The sequence below is a fragment of the Geotrypetes seraphini genome, chromosome 1, assembly GCF_902459505.1.
Source record: "Geotrypetes seraphini chromosome 1, aGeoSer1.1, whole genome shotgun sequence".
NCBI classification, from domain to species: Eukaryota; Metazoa; Chordata; class Amphibia; order Gymnophiona; family Dermophiidae; genus Geotrypetes; species Geotrypetes seraphini.
The window spans coordinates 457,024,088-457,040,074 of NC_047084.1; the positions used below are offsets into that span (position 1 = coordinate 457,024,088).

Sequence of the window (15,987 nt, forward strand, 5' to 3'; positions counted from 1 at the left end):
ACAGCAACGTCTTGTAAGACCAGTCCAGAGATTGCCCAATAACGTTCTCCAACTCCCGAATCACTGATATCCACAAGGGCCCCACATTAGAACATTCTAAAAAATGATGTACCAAAGTATCCAGACGAGCCGGGCAACGGGGGCAACAGTCATCGGGCCATAGCCCCATCTGGTGCCCCTTACATCGCGTCAAATAAGATTGGTGCAGGATCTGAAGATGTACTTCATGTAAACTCACATTAGGAGAGGCGGATGCACATTTCTGAAAGCACAGAGCCAATTCCCCAGAAAAAACCTGCTCTCCCAAGGCTAGAGTCCAAGCTTCCGCCATAACATCAAGAATCCTTCCAGACCGCCACTCCTTCCCCACTTTGTACCACTCCGAGAGCGTGTTAAATGCCGAAGGGGCGGACAGAAACTGGTGATCCAGGGAAGAGAAAGTGGGCAGGCTACCTGCTGATGAACGGAGCAAAACAGTAGCTACGAAGCTGTAAATAGGCGAACATAGACCCTTCAGTCCAACCCCAACGGTCCCGACACGCCAGAAAAGAGGGAGCTTCTCCCGACCCCAATTCAGCAACCTGCCCCACAAAACGGCACCCAGACCTCCGAGCTGAGGCAAAAAATGCGTGCAACGAGCCAGCAGGAAACTTAGGATTACCCACAAATTCCTTAAAAGGCGAAGGACCCACCGTTCTCCCCAGAGAAGATCGCCACCAACACCAGGCCATGCGCAGGGGTCGAAGCATAGAAGGGCAGGGTCCCGCCCCATGCCACAGGAGGTTAAAGACCGACACCGGGGCTGACAAAAGGTACCAGAACCCCACCGGAGCAAACTTATCAACACCCGTAGAAAGTTCATGTACCCACCTCATCAAAGCGGCGGCATTATAGAGACGCAAATCGGGCAAATTCACACCACCTTGCTCACGCCCCCGAACCAACTTATTATAACCAATTTTCGCCCGGCGAGAACACCACATAAAAGACAAAACAACCCCTTTTATAAGCCTGCACATCCTTCTGTGTAATCCAAAGGGGCACCATTTGGAGAGGGTAAAGGAGCTTCGGCAAGAGGACCATTTTAATAAGGGCAATGCGCCCCAGGAATTAAAGGGGAAATTCCATCCACCTCGTACACAGAGCTCAGACACCATCCAATTTATCAAGTATGTTCTTCCGATAAACCACCCCCGGGTCTGCATGTAAATAAACCCCCAGATACTTAAGCGTACCTTTAGACCATTGCAACGGAAAGGAAGGATCTTGCCACAGAACACACTGAGGGCGGACCGCCAGAGCTTCCGATTTATCAAAATTAATCCGCAACCCAGAAAATGCTCCAAATTGATGAATAAGATCTATTAACCGAGGAACCCCCTCTTCAGCATCTCCCAAAAAGATGAGCATATCATCCGCAAACAAGTTAATTTTAAATTCCTGGGATCCCATCCTAATTCCGCGCACAACGGGGCTCTGGCGGAGTTTAGCCACGAGAGGCTCCAGGGCCAAAACAAAGAGCATCGGGGAGAGGGGGCAGCCTTTGCGTGTCCCTCTCTCCAGCTCGAAAGAAGAAGTAAGCTCCCCATTAATCAAGATCTGGGCAGTAGGATGAGCATATATCGAGCGAATTCCAGCCAAAAAGCTCCCCATAATGCCGAACTGAAGCAGAACCCAAAAGAGATAATCCCACAGCACTTTGTAAAACGCTTTTTCAGCGTCTAGACTAACTATGAGAGCGTTCTGCTGGCCCGGATGTTGCCCCACAAGTCCAGGATTCTGCAGCACTGAAAGCGCACGCAGCACATTAGCAGATGAATATCGGCCCGGCACAAAACCAGCCTGATCCGGATGAACCAGTCTGGGCAAGACCCGACCCAGACGAGCTGCCATAATAGCAGCAAACAGCTTAATATCTTGATTGAGCAAGGAAATAGGTCAGTAGGACCCCAACTGATCCTCCGCCCGACCCGGTTTCGGGAGAACCACAATATGAGCATGAGTAAGCCTAGGCGGAGGCATCTCACCCCGACAAAGGGCCCCGCACAAAGCTTGAAAAGGACCTACCACTCGTTCCCCCAGCAACTTATAATATTCAGAGCCCAGCCCATCAGGCCCAGGAGCTTTAGCCAATTTCAAGGCCCTAATAGCTTGTTGTATTTCCAACCCACGCACCGGGGCATTCAACACCTCTTGCTGGTCCTGCCCCAGAGACGGAAGCTGAAAGTCTTGAAAGAAAGTCGTCCTCCGTTCGGTGTCACAAGTCCCCCCATCGTACAGAGCCTTGTAAAAGTCAACAAAGCTCTGTTGTATCCTGGCCAGGGCGGTCACCTCACCCCCAACAGGCATCCGAATCCGAGAAATAATGCGCTTCGAAGCCCGTGCAGTAACCAGGGAGGCCAACAGTTTACCTGCTTTATTGCCCCACCGGTGGAGGCGGTATTTGTACATCTGGATATCTCTAAGGGCTCTATCCACCAATAAGTCGTTAATTTGTCGTCTTAAAGTGAAATATTGGGACCGAGCGGCAGTGGCACCATGAGTATGTAGATCCCCTCAGACCACGCCCAAACGCTGAGCCAAGTCCAACAGTGTCTTATCCTGAGCTCTGCGCTTGCGAGTAGTATACTCAAGGATCTTACCAAGCAAGACCGTTTTGCTGGCCTCCCAAAACACCACCTCCGATACATCGGAAGCAGGGTTTTCGGCAATAAAGTAATCCCACTGCTGCTCGAGAAAAGCCCGAAATTCAGCATCCTCGTACAGCGTGGGATTCATGCGCCAACCAGTGGTCGACTTCTGGAACCCCTGCTTTATCAATGAGCTCCAGCCAAACCAAGTGATGATCCGACAAAACACCATCCTCAATCATCACTCGGGATATGCACGCCAGCAAGGGAGGAGCCACCAGCAGATAATCCAAGTGACTGTGAACATCATGGGCTAGAGAGTGAAAGTTGAAGTCAGATTCAGTAGGATGGTGTGTTCGCCACAGATCAACTAGACCCAGCTGTCGCATCACAAAGTTCACTCCTTTTTGATCGCCCCCTTTCAACCTAGGCTTAGGAGGCTTACAATCAATAAGGGGGTCAGCAGTAATATTAAAATCCCCTTCCAAGACCAACTGGTATTCAGAGAAAGGCGCCAGAGCCGCCACTAATACAGAGAAAAATCTATGAGAGTATACATTAGGAGCATAAAGGGAACAAAACACATATCTTTTCCCCAAGAAGACCCCCAGCCCAAATCACATATCGGCCCTCATTCTATGTAAAGTACAGGGATGTTTTTTGTGGAAGAGGATAGCAACACCCCGTTGCCTGTTATTGTAGGAAGCATAGGCCGCTTCTCCTACCCAATCCCGCTTCAGCTTAACGTGCTCAGATGCGCTAAGATGAGTCTCCTGGAGCATTAAGACATCCACTTTTAATTTCTTACAGTACTGAAACATTTTGCTATGTTTCACCGGAGAATGCAAGCCATCAATGTTAAAACTGGCAATCTTAACAGAACTCATAAGAGCAGCTGACATGAGCAAACTCCAAAAAAACCCCCAACATTATTCCTTCAGGGCAGCAGCGCCGGTCTCCCAGCCATACCAACTTGCCACCCACTGGCATGGAATAGCAGTACCAATCAGAGTCCCCAGGTTCATCCCACCCCCACTCCCCATCCCTCCAGAACCCCACTCTATCCCCAAGCCCACCCTTTCCCCTTCCCGCAGCACTTCCCCCAGTTTCCCCATTCAACCCAAGCACTCTCCAGCTAATCAGACCCCACACACACATCCAAAACCCCAACACAACCTCCATCCACTTATTTCCCACACACACGAACACTCTCGCCACCCCTCCCACCACCAAACCCACAGGAAGAAAAACTAAAGTAAGAACCCCCTCAAGGAACTAAAGGTCGAAGGAGCCCAGGAATAGGGCAAACACACAGAACAAGTGCAAAGAGAACAGCAGTAACATCAAACTGGCAAAACTCTAGGGTATGCACTCAACAAAGTCTCAAGCCAAGTGTCCAGAGGTCAGAATACCTCGTGATGCAGGCCCTCCTCACCGACAGGGAATCAAGGCGGTTTGGCATCCACAAAGGCGTTGAGGATGGACAGACTCGGGACACTCCAGTGCAGGCAGAACAAATACAGGGAGACAAGACAGAGGCCCCCGTCAACCCCGTGCAGCAAAGAAGCAGCACCAAACTCCCATAAGACCAAGAAATCCTGATGGTAGAAAACAACCAAAGAGGCCAAGGCAGGAGCCCATCAGCAACCCTATGGCGCCGGCAGCTTCTCAAGGAACTTCTTCAGGTCTTCCGCCGTGCTCAGGGTAAGGGTCCGGTTTTTATGAGTGAGCCTCACCTTGGCAGGATAGAGAAAAGCAAATCTTATCCCCCTCGTGACCAGCTAAGAACAATATGGTGTAAGGGCCCTATGCTGCTCCGCAACTTTGGTAGAGAAATCTTGAAACAGCATAAGCTTAGCCCCTTCGTAGGACAAAGATCTAGATTTCTTGAACAAGTCCAAAAGGCGCGCTTTGATTGCATAATTGTGAAATCTGGCCAGCACAGGTCTCGGGCGGCCCGGCCCAGCTCCATCTCGGCGCTGACCAACACGATGGACCCGTTCTACCACCACAAGGTGAGCAAGGGACATCGACGCCTTTGTGAAAGCTTAGGTTTGAAAATAATAACACATGCAAAATGACACCAGCGCAAGGTTTTCAAAATTATAATTAAAATTTATTGAATTATTGTTTCTATTTTTCCATTATGAGATCAAAAGAATCAAGCATAATTGCTTAACAGTTGCGCTAATGGGAGATCGCCATAGTTGCCAAATGCTGGCCCTCTCATAACGATCTCGTCTTACTATCACATTTCATTCTATTATATACTTTTGGCTCAATGACATCATCAGGTTGACAACCAATAAAGTAATATGGGTGGTCTTAAAAGTTTAGACAAAGTAAAATTCCTCCACGTTTCCAAGTTAGACAGTTTTAGAAAATTACTTTTGATTTCTGAATTAACATTATAACATATTCAAGAGAATCTACAATTATTAACAGGGTGCTGAGAAGTTCTCAACTCTTCCTAAATTGACAGGTTCACATTACATAGCCTTACACAGAAACCTTACTCTGGAGGAGGAGGAGGAGGGGCTGCCTGAGCTGACAGTCTCACACACAAAGAGCAGGAGTCTCTGACTTAATTACTCCCAGCTGTTGTTTTAGGATTTCTTTAGGTTGCAAAGATATATAAATATGTTTTTTCAAAACAACACAGTCATACACTTCACTCCAATCATATTTGTTCATTCACTCTTTGCTTGGCCAAGCTTTTCCATATATTCATTCATTCAAAACTATATTTAATTCAGTTTGGGATACGTTATCTTTCTTTACCAGTCTAAAGCACAGCTGGTGTTAATTAACACCATGCTGCTGGGAGCGGGAAAACTCAGAGAGGACAAAGAAGACAGAAAACTAGTCACTGGCACAAAATGGTGTCCAAAGACAGAACAGATATAGTACAAACAGAGAACCCAAAATGGATTCCATGTAACCCCCATGATTTCCTCCATGATCTAGCCTAGCATCAAAGTGCATAAAAAGAACACCATTCTTTCCCTTATTTTAATCTGTAGTGTGTTTTTCTGGCTCTAGTTACATATTATTCAGATTTTTATTCACCCATTTTTCGTACGCTTCTATTTGGGCGTGGCCCTAACTAACACATGTTTGTATCTAACTAGAATTACCCAGAATTATACGAAAAACAGGCGCTTTTGTAGAAAAGCTCCACAAAAAATACTGCACTTATCATGTTCTGACATCCATTCCATTACCGTCTCATAACCATCACGAGCCACTACTCCTCAAGGGCCAATTTGCTCAGACAGGCCCAGCTCCCTCGGCAGCCATCTTTCCACCACGTGGAGAAGCTCAGAGTCAGGCACAGATTCTGGGAGCCCTATGAGACGGAGATTCTTCCTACGGGCCCTGTTCTCCTGGTCCTCAACTCGGTCTAGCAATTGGCACACTCGGGTCTCCAAAGAGTCAAGTCGACCATCCGCAATTGTCGCTCGATCTTCCTGCGCCGAGACACGCTCCTCCACCTGCTGAATTTGAGCTGCGTGGCCAGCCAACGCATCCTTAAGGTCATCCATGGAAGCGTGCAGCTTGGCCAGCTTGTCGTCCAGCAGTTGGGATAAATTCCTCATGGACACCTGCAACACCTCATCCGAAGTGCGCTCCACCGCCACCTCCGTTTGGGTCCCCGCCATCTTGAATACCTGGACCGCGCTGTTCTTTGGGGCCTTCAGCGATCTAGTCGGTATCCCTCTCGCCGCCACAGTTATAAGCACGCTGGACAATCCGCAGCCCAGCGGTAGTGTACCAGCAGAAGCCAGAAGAGTGAGAAAGTTACCGCCGGCGACCCGAGAAAAGGGAACTGAATGGGGGAGGGAGAGCGGAGCTCCGTGCTCAGACGTCCGTTCAGGTTCCAGCCATCACATGACCTCGTGGCTCCTTTTATCCTATTTCACTCTTAGACATCAGTTACAAAATCTTCACAAAGATATTGGCCAACAGACTTCAGCAATTTATGTCGAAAATGGTGAGAGATGTTTCATCAGGGGTCACCAAATGTTTGATGATAATCGTAGAATTTGTCATCTTATTTGGTGAGCCAATAGAGGTAAAGATTTGCATTAGTCCTGGGTATTGATTCTGAGAGAGCTTTTGTTAGGGTCTCTTGGCCCCATCAGTTTTCTAGAAAGGATTCACACGATATATGCAGACCCACTCATGTGTATTAGGATAAATGGGTTTTATACTCCCAGCTTTCAACTGAGATGGGGGAACAGACAGGGTTGTACGCTCTTGCCCATATTATTTTCATTGGCCATGGAACCTCTGGCTCAAATGGTGTGGCATAATGAAATATTATTCACTTTAACAGCTCTACCTCTTTGCCAAAAGTGCTAAAGGTTTTGGTAGGATATGGGGAAATCTCTGGATTCAAAATAAATATGACCAAATCAGAGATGTTAGACCTGATTCGGTGTAGGTTCTTTTAAGTGATCAAAATCTTCCCTGAGATATTTGGGGGTCAACTTAATAAGAGAGATTAGCTCCTTATACGCAACTAATTACCCACCTTTGTTAAAGCAACTCTGGGAATTCTTAGAGAGTTGGCAGCACTTAAACCTTTCATAGATAGGTAGAATCCATGCGATAAAGTTGGTATTGCTGCCAAAGCTATTATATCTGTTTACTGCTCTACCAGCATCTCTCCCAGATTTTTTCTTTCACCAACTAGAGAGAAGGGTTTCTAAATAACTTCCTGTTCCCACAAACAGGAAGTTACATTAGAGGGAGGGCTTGAGGCTGGCGGAAGCAGTAGGTAGGAGTCTCTGCTTGCTGATGATGAATAGAAGGATTTAAGAAGTACCGGTGTGGGAGTGCAGTTAAGAGACCTCCATCACCTGAAGGGGGAAGAGGAGCTTGGGGATCCTTGCCAGCCACATGCTGCTGGGTGATGCCCCCTGTTAAGTCGGCACACGGAGCATGCCATTCCCTTACTAAGCCATTGCTCTGGCAGCAATGACAGGATTTTTCTTTCAATATGAAAACCTTATCAAGCTATCAATTCTGGGACTAAATGACTCAACTTTAGTTTCCTGTTTAGGGGGGCTGATACAAAAGAGTTTGAGGGCCTTCTCTTCTTAACTAGAGAATGACACGGGGACATATTTGTCCTCATCCCCGCAGGAACTCAATTTCCCCGTCCCATCCCCATGAGTTTTGTCACTGTCCCTGTCTCTGCCCCATTCCTTAACCGCACAAGCCTCAAACACTTATGATTTTAAAGTGTTTGAGGCTTCTGCAGATGAGGACGGAGCTTGCAGGAATGAGACGGAGACAGGACAGGAAAATGAGTTCCTGCGGGAACAAGGAAAATTTTGTCCCCGTGTCATTCTCTATTCTTAACCTCTCTCTTCATGTTGGTTATTAGTCTAGTTGCTATAGAGGGCAGGTAGTTGAAGTTAGTGTTTATGCAGTGTACTGAAGGAACTCGATATGTCAGTTTAATGTTATGATTTCTTTACAATAAAAATAAATAAATAATCATGCTCTAAGGTTTTGGGACAGTTAATACCCTGCATTTGTTTCTGTGTGTGTAACAGGATGGTGACTGTGCTCAGTAACACTCGCTGCTGTCTTTTTAGGTATGTGAAGCCACTGGAGCCTCAGTTACGTCCAAAGGGTCTGGGTCTTGGAGCAGACAGGTCTGCCCTGAAGGATCTTGAACCTGTTAAACCAAAACGGCCCCGGAAGCCAGGCGAGGAGAAGCCAGAAGATGAGCCACAAGGGCTAGTGACAGGGGGATTGGTGCAGGTCGAGAGTGGACCACATAAGGCGCTCTATGGAACAGTAAGCCACCATGTTGGAAGCATATGAAAGAGCTTTCAGTAGGATGTAACATTTCTGATCCACCTGCACTATCCAAAAAACTGTACATTTGAAAAGACTTGATAATACTAAGATTAATGTGGAGGATGGAAGGTAGAAAATTCAATAAGGTGCACTCTCTTCCCACTCACTCTTTTATTCTTGCCCACACATGTCTTCTCTCTCATTCTGTAGCCCGGTATCAAGCATAAGCCCCATTCTGACCAAGCCAGTGAAAGAAATGCAAGTTAGTTTTGTAGATACTGTTGATTATCAGTAAAGTCTGAGAGGTGATGGGCTAAGTAGTGTTTGAGAGAAATGCCTTCCTCTGAACCTGAACACCAACTCACTGGCACAGTTATTGCTCATATGAAATTTTCAGTCAACAGTGGCAACCTCACCTTTGACTTGGGTCTCAAGTAATATCATCCCCTCTATGCTGGGGATATACAGAGGAGCTTCAGTCTCCAACACTGTCCGTCTATCACCTGTCACTGTCCCCTCACCTCTGAGTCAATGTGCTGCTAACGGTGAGTTTTTGGAATCATGAAGAGAATGTTTGTGAAATCCAGCAAAATTTCCTCTCCCTCCACAAGTTTCCTCAACTGCGCCCCCTCAGATGGAGTTCAATATTCCCATCTTCACCTACTCTCTCTGATTCATAAAGGGTCTTGTAAAAGTAAATGAAACGAGTTCCATCCCTTATATCAAGCTGCTGTTTCAATCTATGGGTCATTAATTTTCTCACTTTATTATTAAACTCAGAGTATTTTTGTTTCAGTAGGTATAAATTGTTTAATAATCTCCACCACCCTGTCTCTCAGATGTCTCCTGGCTTCAATTAAGCAAATCTGAACAGACCTATCCTGCATACCTCTCTTAATTTGCATTTCTAAAGAAGAAATTAAGTGCCACAATGCAAACTCTCCTTCCCTATGCTGCTTGCATCTCTAAGACACAATAGCTATAGATGCTCCCTCATAGTAGCCTTCAAACCTTCCCAGACTGCCTCTGGGATGATCCCCTCCACCTCATTAAAGTTCAAGTATTCTTCATGATATTGTTCTATCTTCTTTACCACTGCAGGATCATCAAGTAAATTATCGTTAGGCGCCAGAATCGCCTCCCTGTAGGTCTATTTGTATCATAAATTTCTACCCAGATTGGGGCATGATCGGACCATGTGATCGATTCAATGTGCGCTTTGGACAGTTGTGAAAATGGGGATTTATCCAAGAAGAGAAAATAAATTCTAGAATGTCCCATGTGCCAATGAATAGCATGTATAGTTGCTCTCACCTACATGTGTTTCCCACCATGTGTCCACCAAGCTAAGGAACAGAATGTCCAACAATATTTCCACTTTGCTTGGGCCATTGCTCTGGTAGTATCCCGGAACTCTCTTCGCTTCTGTAGTGTACTCAAAGCCAGATCCTGAAATATCTCTAAACACATCCCCCTTCCATTGTAAACTACCAGCTTCTCTCGCCTTCCGCAACAGTCTCTCCTCCTCTGTAAAGAACTGAAAGCAGACTACAACGTCTCTAGGCTTATTCTGAAGCCGGGGTCCTAGCAGCCTGTGAGCACGCTCTATAACTGGTTCCAACAAGTGAGACTGGGTAGGTTCCTCATTTCCCAGGGCCTACTGATAGAGCTCATGTACCATCTCCATTGCATCAAGAAACTCGGGCCCCTCTAGGATCCCCCAGATTCTTGTATTATTGCATTGAGCACGATTCTCGAGATCTTTAACTTTAGATAAGTGCCCTGTGCTCTTCCTGTAAAGCTTCCAATCCAGTCTGAACAGCAGACACCCCATCCTCACAAGCGTCTACTTTTGCCCCCTGAGATCTGCAAGGTCCTATTTAATTTCATGGATGGCCTCTTTAATCAGGTGTTTGACAAAATATCCTCCTTTAGAGCTCCCATCCAGCGCTCAAAATCCGCACTGGTAAGAGCCTCCGATTCAACAGAATCCTCCACCACAGACTGTATGGCGTTTAGACTCCCAGCCATGATTACTGCCATGATTGTCCCATGATTACTGCCTCCTCTTCACGCGGCTGTGTGCCATGTGGTGTCTGGGTCAACAATTGGTCTGCCACATGGGAGCCCAGGTTTACTACTTCTGGTTTTTTTCTTGCTGGCCATCTTGCTCCCAGGGTCTCTGCTATCTCTTGCTGGTGAGTATTCCACTATTGTGGTGTTGTAGGGCAGATTATCACGAACCCTCAGCAGAGCATCTCGGTTAGGCGGCCATCATGTCCGATGATACCACTTTCTCTCTCCTATTTCTTTCAATGAAGTTCTTATGTGTATCTCCAGCAAATATGTTACTATCAAAAATGTAATAAAATAAAATAGTATCTTCTTTAACGATGTTCTATGCACGTATTTTTCCAATAACAGATATGCATAAAGAGAAAACAAAAACAGACTAGAGATGTAGTAAACTGGTCCCTTAGAATATGCTGGAAGCTCATTAGGGAGAGAAAAAAAGGTTCAAAAGCTTTACATGGTTAAACAAAACCAATGAGATGGCAGAACAAATTATCTCTCTTGTTTCTTGTCTCTCAGGTAGAGGGGTTTGACCCTGACAATGCCCGTGTGATGGTAAAGCTGGCCATTAGTGGGAAGGTAGTGACAGTCACTCAGTACTCCCTGAGGTTGGTCAACAGGAAAGAATTTGAAAAGTATGGCAGAGATTTGAGTAAGTACCTCCTGAGAAGTAACAGGCATCATTCCAGGCCTTTTTTTCTCTCCCAGGCTCTTGCAATTTTCTCAGCATCTCATTTTGCCTCTGGTTTGTACAGGTCGACTGAGTAAAGCTCACAGAGAACAGAAGGAAGAAGGAAGGAGCAAGCTCAACAGCAAGGACATAGAGACAAGAGAGCAGAAGAGAAAACATCAGGATGGTGCTGACAGGTAAAAAAGAGCTTTGGTGCGAGAACAATGAGTCAAGCAGAGCAAAACAATCAAGTCAAAATTTTTTGATCTCTTGTTCTTGATTTGTTTTTTTAATTTATTTAAAATCCAGTCTATCAGGTTTGTTCTGGATTAATCTGTGTTAATAGTTTATAATTGCTAGAGCCCAACCAAAAACAGGATCTGCAGTTTTGCCAAAACCAAATCTGTACCTACAGCCACCAGCTCTTTGGGTGCCTGAGCACCCCCAATATTTTTGGGACCTCAACCGGGAATATCTTCCCCTTCTGACCTGTGCACCACCCTCCCCCCCCATCTTCCCACAGCGGCTATCAAGGGGGTGTGCTGAGGGCTCCGTCAACAAACTTCTTCCAGCAGCAGCAGCATTCACAATTCACTGCTCTTGTTGGCTTCGGGCTTCCTTTCTACTGAGTCCCACCTACTTCCTGTTTCCACGCAGACAAAATCTGGCAGAGAGGAAGGCCCGAAGCTAACAAGAGCAGCAAATTGTGGATGCTGTGCTGCCAACCAGGGAGGATGTGAGAGGGAGAGGAGTTGAGGGGGAGAGAACCACTGCACCCGAATAGGGAGAAGGAAGGAGAAGGAATACCAGGGAAGGGAGAGCAAAGGAAGGGAGGGAGAGGAAGGAAGGAAAGGAGATGCCAGGGCATGGAAGAAATTGAAAGATATAGAGATGCCAAGGGGACAGGAAGGAGAGGAGATGCCAGAGGGGGAGGGGGAGATGTCATTGCCGGGGCATGGACAGAGAGAAGGGAAGGAAGGAAGGAAAGGAGAAGAGAGAAAAGGAAGGAAAGGAGATGGAGCAAAATGGAGAGCGAGTGAAGCTGAAATGAATCATGTACCAAAGAGAGAAGGGGCACAGGATAGACAGTTTATGGAAAGGACATAGAAAGAGGGAAGATGCCATATGGAAGGGGAAGAGGATGGACAGTGGGTAGAAGAGAGAAAGAGAGTGTACAGTGGATGGAAGGGGTAGAGAAAGAGGGCAGACTGGATGTAAGGAGCAGAGAAAAAGGGTGGATAGTGGATGGAAGGAGCAAAGAAAGAGGGCAGAGGCTGCTTGGAAGGGAGAGAGAGGACAGACGCTGGATAGAAAGAAGAGAGTGAAGAGAAGATGATTACAACTGAAATGACAAAAGGTAGAAAAAATATTTTGTTGCTTTAGAGCAGTGTATCACAAACTGTGTACTGCGTCAATATTTTGGGTGTGCTGCGAGATGCTAGCAAGGAGGAAGGGCATCAGTGCTGGCTGACTGCTTACAGAACGTGCCTCTTGCAGCGAGAGGCATGTCTTGTAGGCAATCATTTGGCAAAAATAACCACCCTGCTAAGATCTAAGAAGCAATCAACTTTGGCAGCCTCTAAGAAGGCTTTGAAAATGTTTCCAGAACTGATGGAGTCTGAGACACACAGATCCGACTGAGGCTCCAATTGCCATGGTCTTAGCCTTTTTCAGGAGGGGCTCGATAAAGGCCTTACAGTGGGTTCACGCAAGGTTCATATAGTAGGTCTTTCCTGTTTTAGTGGGCAGATCAAATACTGAACCTTGGCTTCTCATCCAGACGTGTCCAGATTTGTAAGTTTTGTTTTCACATGTGTTGATATTATTTTGAAAAATAGAAACATAGAAATTGACGGCAGAAAAGGGCCGCGGCCCATCAAGTCTGCCCATACCAATGACCCACTCCCTGACTTTTACTCCCCTAGAGATCCCACGTGGATATCCCATTTTCTCTTAAAATCTGACACGTTGTTGGCCTCAATTACTTGCTGAGGTAGCTCGTTCCAATGATCGACCACCCTTTCGGTGAAGAAGTATTTCCTGGCATCACCATGAAATTTCCCTCCCTTGACTTTCAGCGAGTGCCCTCTGGTGACCGAGGACCCTGTAAGACAGAAGATATCATCCTTCACCTCTATACGTCCCGTAATATACTTAAAGGTCTCAATCATGTCTCCCCCCTCTCTTCGTTCCTCCAGTGAGTACATCCGCAGTTTTTTAGCCTTTCTTCATACGTGAGATCCCTGAGCCCCAAGACCATCTTGGTAGCCGTTCGCTGAACCGACTCAATTCTCAGCACATCTTTCCGGTAGTGTGGTCTCCAGAATTGAACACAATACTCCAGATGAGGTCTTACCATGGATCTGTACAGCGGCATTATGACTTCAGGTTTTCTGCTGACAAAACCCCTACGGATGCAGCCCAACATTTGTCTTGCCTTGGACGAAGCCTTCTCCACTTGATTGGCAGCCTTCATATCATCACTGATGATAACTCCTAGATCACGTTCCACCATGGAGGACCATGGTGGAACGTGATCTAGGAGTTATCATCAGTGATGATATGAAGGCTGCCAATCAAGTGGAGAAGGCTTCGTCCAAGGCAAGACAAATGTTGGGCTGCATCCGTAGGGGTTTTGTCAGCAGAAAACCTGAAGTCATAATGCCGCTGTACAGTCAAGGTTTCACCATTTAGTGGTCAAGGTTTCACCATTTAGTGTATAAGTTCTGTGTGGATTTTTTTTCCCTAGGTGCATCACTTTACATTTTTTAGCATTGAAGCTTAACTGCCAAGTTGACGACCACTGTTCCAGCTGTCGTAGGTCTTGTGTCATATTGTCAGGCACACTGCTTTTACCTACTATGTTGCATAGTTTGGCGTCATCGGCAAACAGTGATACTTTTCCTCTGAGCCCTTGGGTCATATCTCCTATGAATAAATTGAATAGAATCGGCCCTAAGACGGAGCCCTGTGGTACTCCACTCGTCACGGCTGACGTTTTGGAGGGGGTACCGTTTACCATCACCCTTTGAAGTCTACCGCTTAGCCAATCCTTAACCCATGTAGTGAGTGTATCCCCTAATCCCATTGATTTTAGTTTGTTCAACAGCCTACGGTGTGGGACGCTATCAAAAGCTTTGCTGAAGTCCAAATATATCACATCCAGGGACTCCCCGGCATCCAGATGACTAGTCAGCCAGTCAAAGAAGTCAATCAGATTTGATTGGCAGGACCTTCCCCTGGTAAATCCGTGTTGGTGTGGATCACGTAGATTTTCTTCGTCTAGAATTTTGTCGAGTTTCTGTTTGATCAGTGTTTCCATGAGTTTGCACACTATGGATGTGAGATTCACCGGTCTGTAATTTTCTGTTTCTGTTTTGCAGCCTTTTTTGTGTAGTGGAATTACGTTAGCCGTTTTCCAGTCCAGGGGTACTCTTCCCGTGCGCATGGAAAGATTGAAGAGTACTGATAGTGGTTCAGCCAGAACATCACACAGCTCTCTGAGCACCCTGGGGTGTAGATTGTCTGGTCCCATGGCTTTGTCTACTTTGAGTCTTGAAAGTTCGTAGTAGACGCTACTGGGCGTAAACTCGAAATCCTGAAACAGGTCATTTTGGCTGTCTTTTTGTCTGTAGTTGTGGACCAGCTCCCGGCGCTTCACAGGTGAATACTGAGCAGAAGTATTCGTTTAGTAGTTCTGCCTTGGTAGAATCAGATTCTGCAAAGTTTCCGTCTGATTGCCTGAGGCGTTCTATCCCATCTTTGTTTCTCTTCCTGTCGCTAATGTACCTGAAAAAGGATTTATCCCCTTTTTTAATGTTCCATGCTAGATCTTCTTCTGTTTGGAGTTTAGCCTCTCTGACTGCTTTTTTGACAGCTTTAGATTTGAACAGATAGTCTTCTTTTGCCTCCCTCTTCCCAAGATGTTTGTAGGTGATAAATGCTTCTTTTTTCTTTTTAATGAGTTCCGAAATTTCCTTGTTGAACCATTGTGGTCTTTTGTTTATCCCAGGACAAGCAGGCAGGTATTCTCACTAGTGGGTGATGTCATCAGACAGAGCCCCGGTACGGACGTCTCACAAGCACGTGTTGCTTGTAGAAACTTAAAAGTTTCTAGATGCCCGCACCGCGCATGCGCCGGTGCCTTCCCGCCCGGAGGTCCGGGCGTGTCTCCTCAGTTCTTTTCTTTCCGCGGAGCTGAGAAGTTCAACTTCATCATGCGCTAGCTGAATTCAGTTAAATTTGCCTTCCTTGTCCGCGTTTTCGCTTTCTTTTAATTACATTTAACAGTACTTTTCTTTTTCAGTAAAAAAAAAAAAAAAAGAAGATTATTTCCATAGCAAAGCAGCAGATGAATCCAGACTAGTGGGTATAGCTCACATCGACCAGCAGGTGGAGATAGAGAACTGATTAACAGTTGGCCTTAAAGCCTGGTGTTCCTTCTGTTGCTTCAGTTTTGCTCTATCTCCCAGCAGGGACTGAGCTAGCCCTCTAGCTCTTGGATTCTGGATACTGCCGGAGATATTGGTGTTCGGTGGACTTCCTCTGTCGAGACTCTGTCTCTTCAGTAGGACAGGGGTGCCTGGCTGATTGGTGCCGGCTTCAGGAGTTACACCTGGGCCCCCCCAGGTCCCTGCTCCACCCTCCCCTCCGGGTGATTGAGGGGTTTGTTGGTCCTGCAGGAGTCTTCTTTCTTCATTCCAGTAAAAAAAAAAAAAAAAAAAAGTCGACTTCCTGTTAGTGCTGAGCTTTGCAATCTTTGCATTTGCTTGCAGTACACTTACCAGCTGTGTCCTG

The 15,987-nt window shown here is 46.4% G+C and overlaps 1 protein-coding gene across 2 annotated transcripts in view; it reads left to right on the forward strand.

Moving 5' to 3' along the window:
• The window catches only part of GPKOW (G-patch domain and KOW motifs), a 77,772-nt gene that overhangs the window by 25,031 nt on the left and 36,754 nt on the right, over window positions 1-15,987 (forward strand). For both annotated transcript variants that reach the window (XM_033922184.1, XM_033922195.1), the window contains exons 5-7: window positions 8,240-8,444; window positions 11,040-11,172; window positions 11,276-11,387. In XM_033922184.1, coding sequence (XP_033778075.1) covers window positions 8,240-8,444; window positions 11,040-11,172; window positions 11,276-11,387 — 450 coding nt within the window. The remainder of the gene's footprint in view (window positions 1-8,239; window positions 8,445-11,039; window positions 11,173-11,275; window positions 11,388-15,987) is intronic.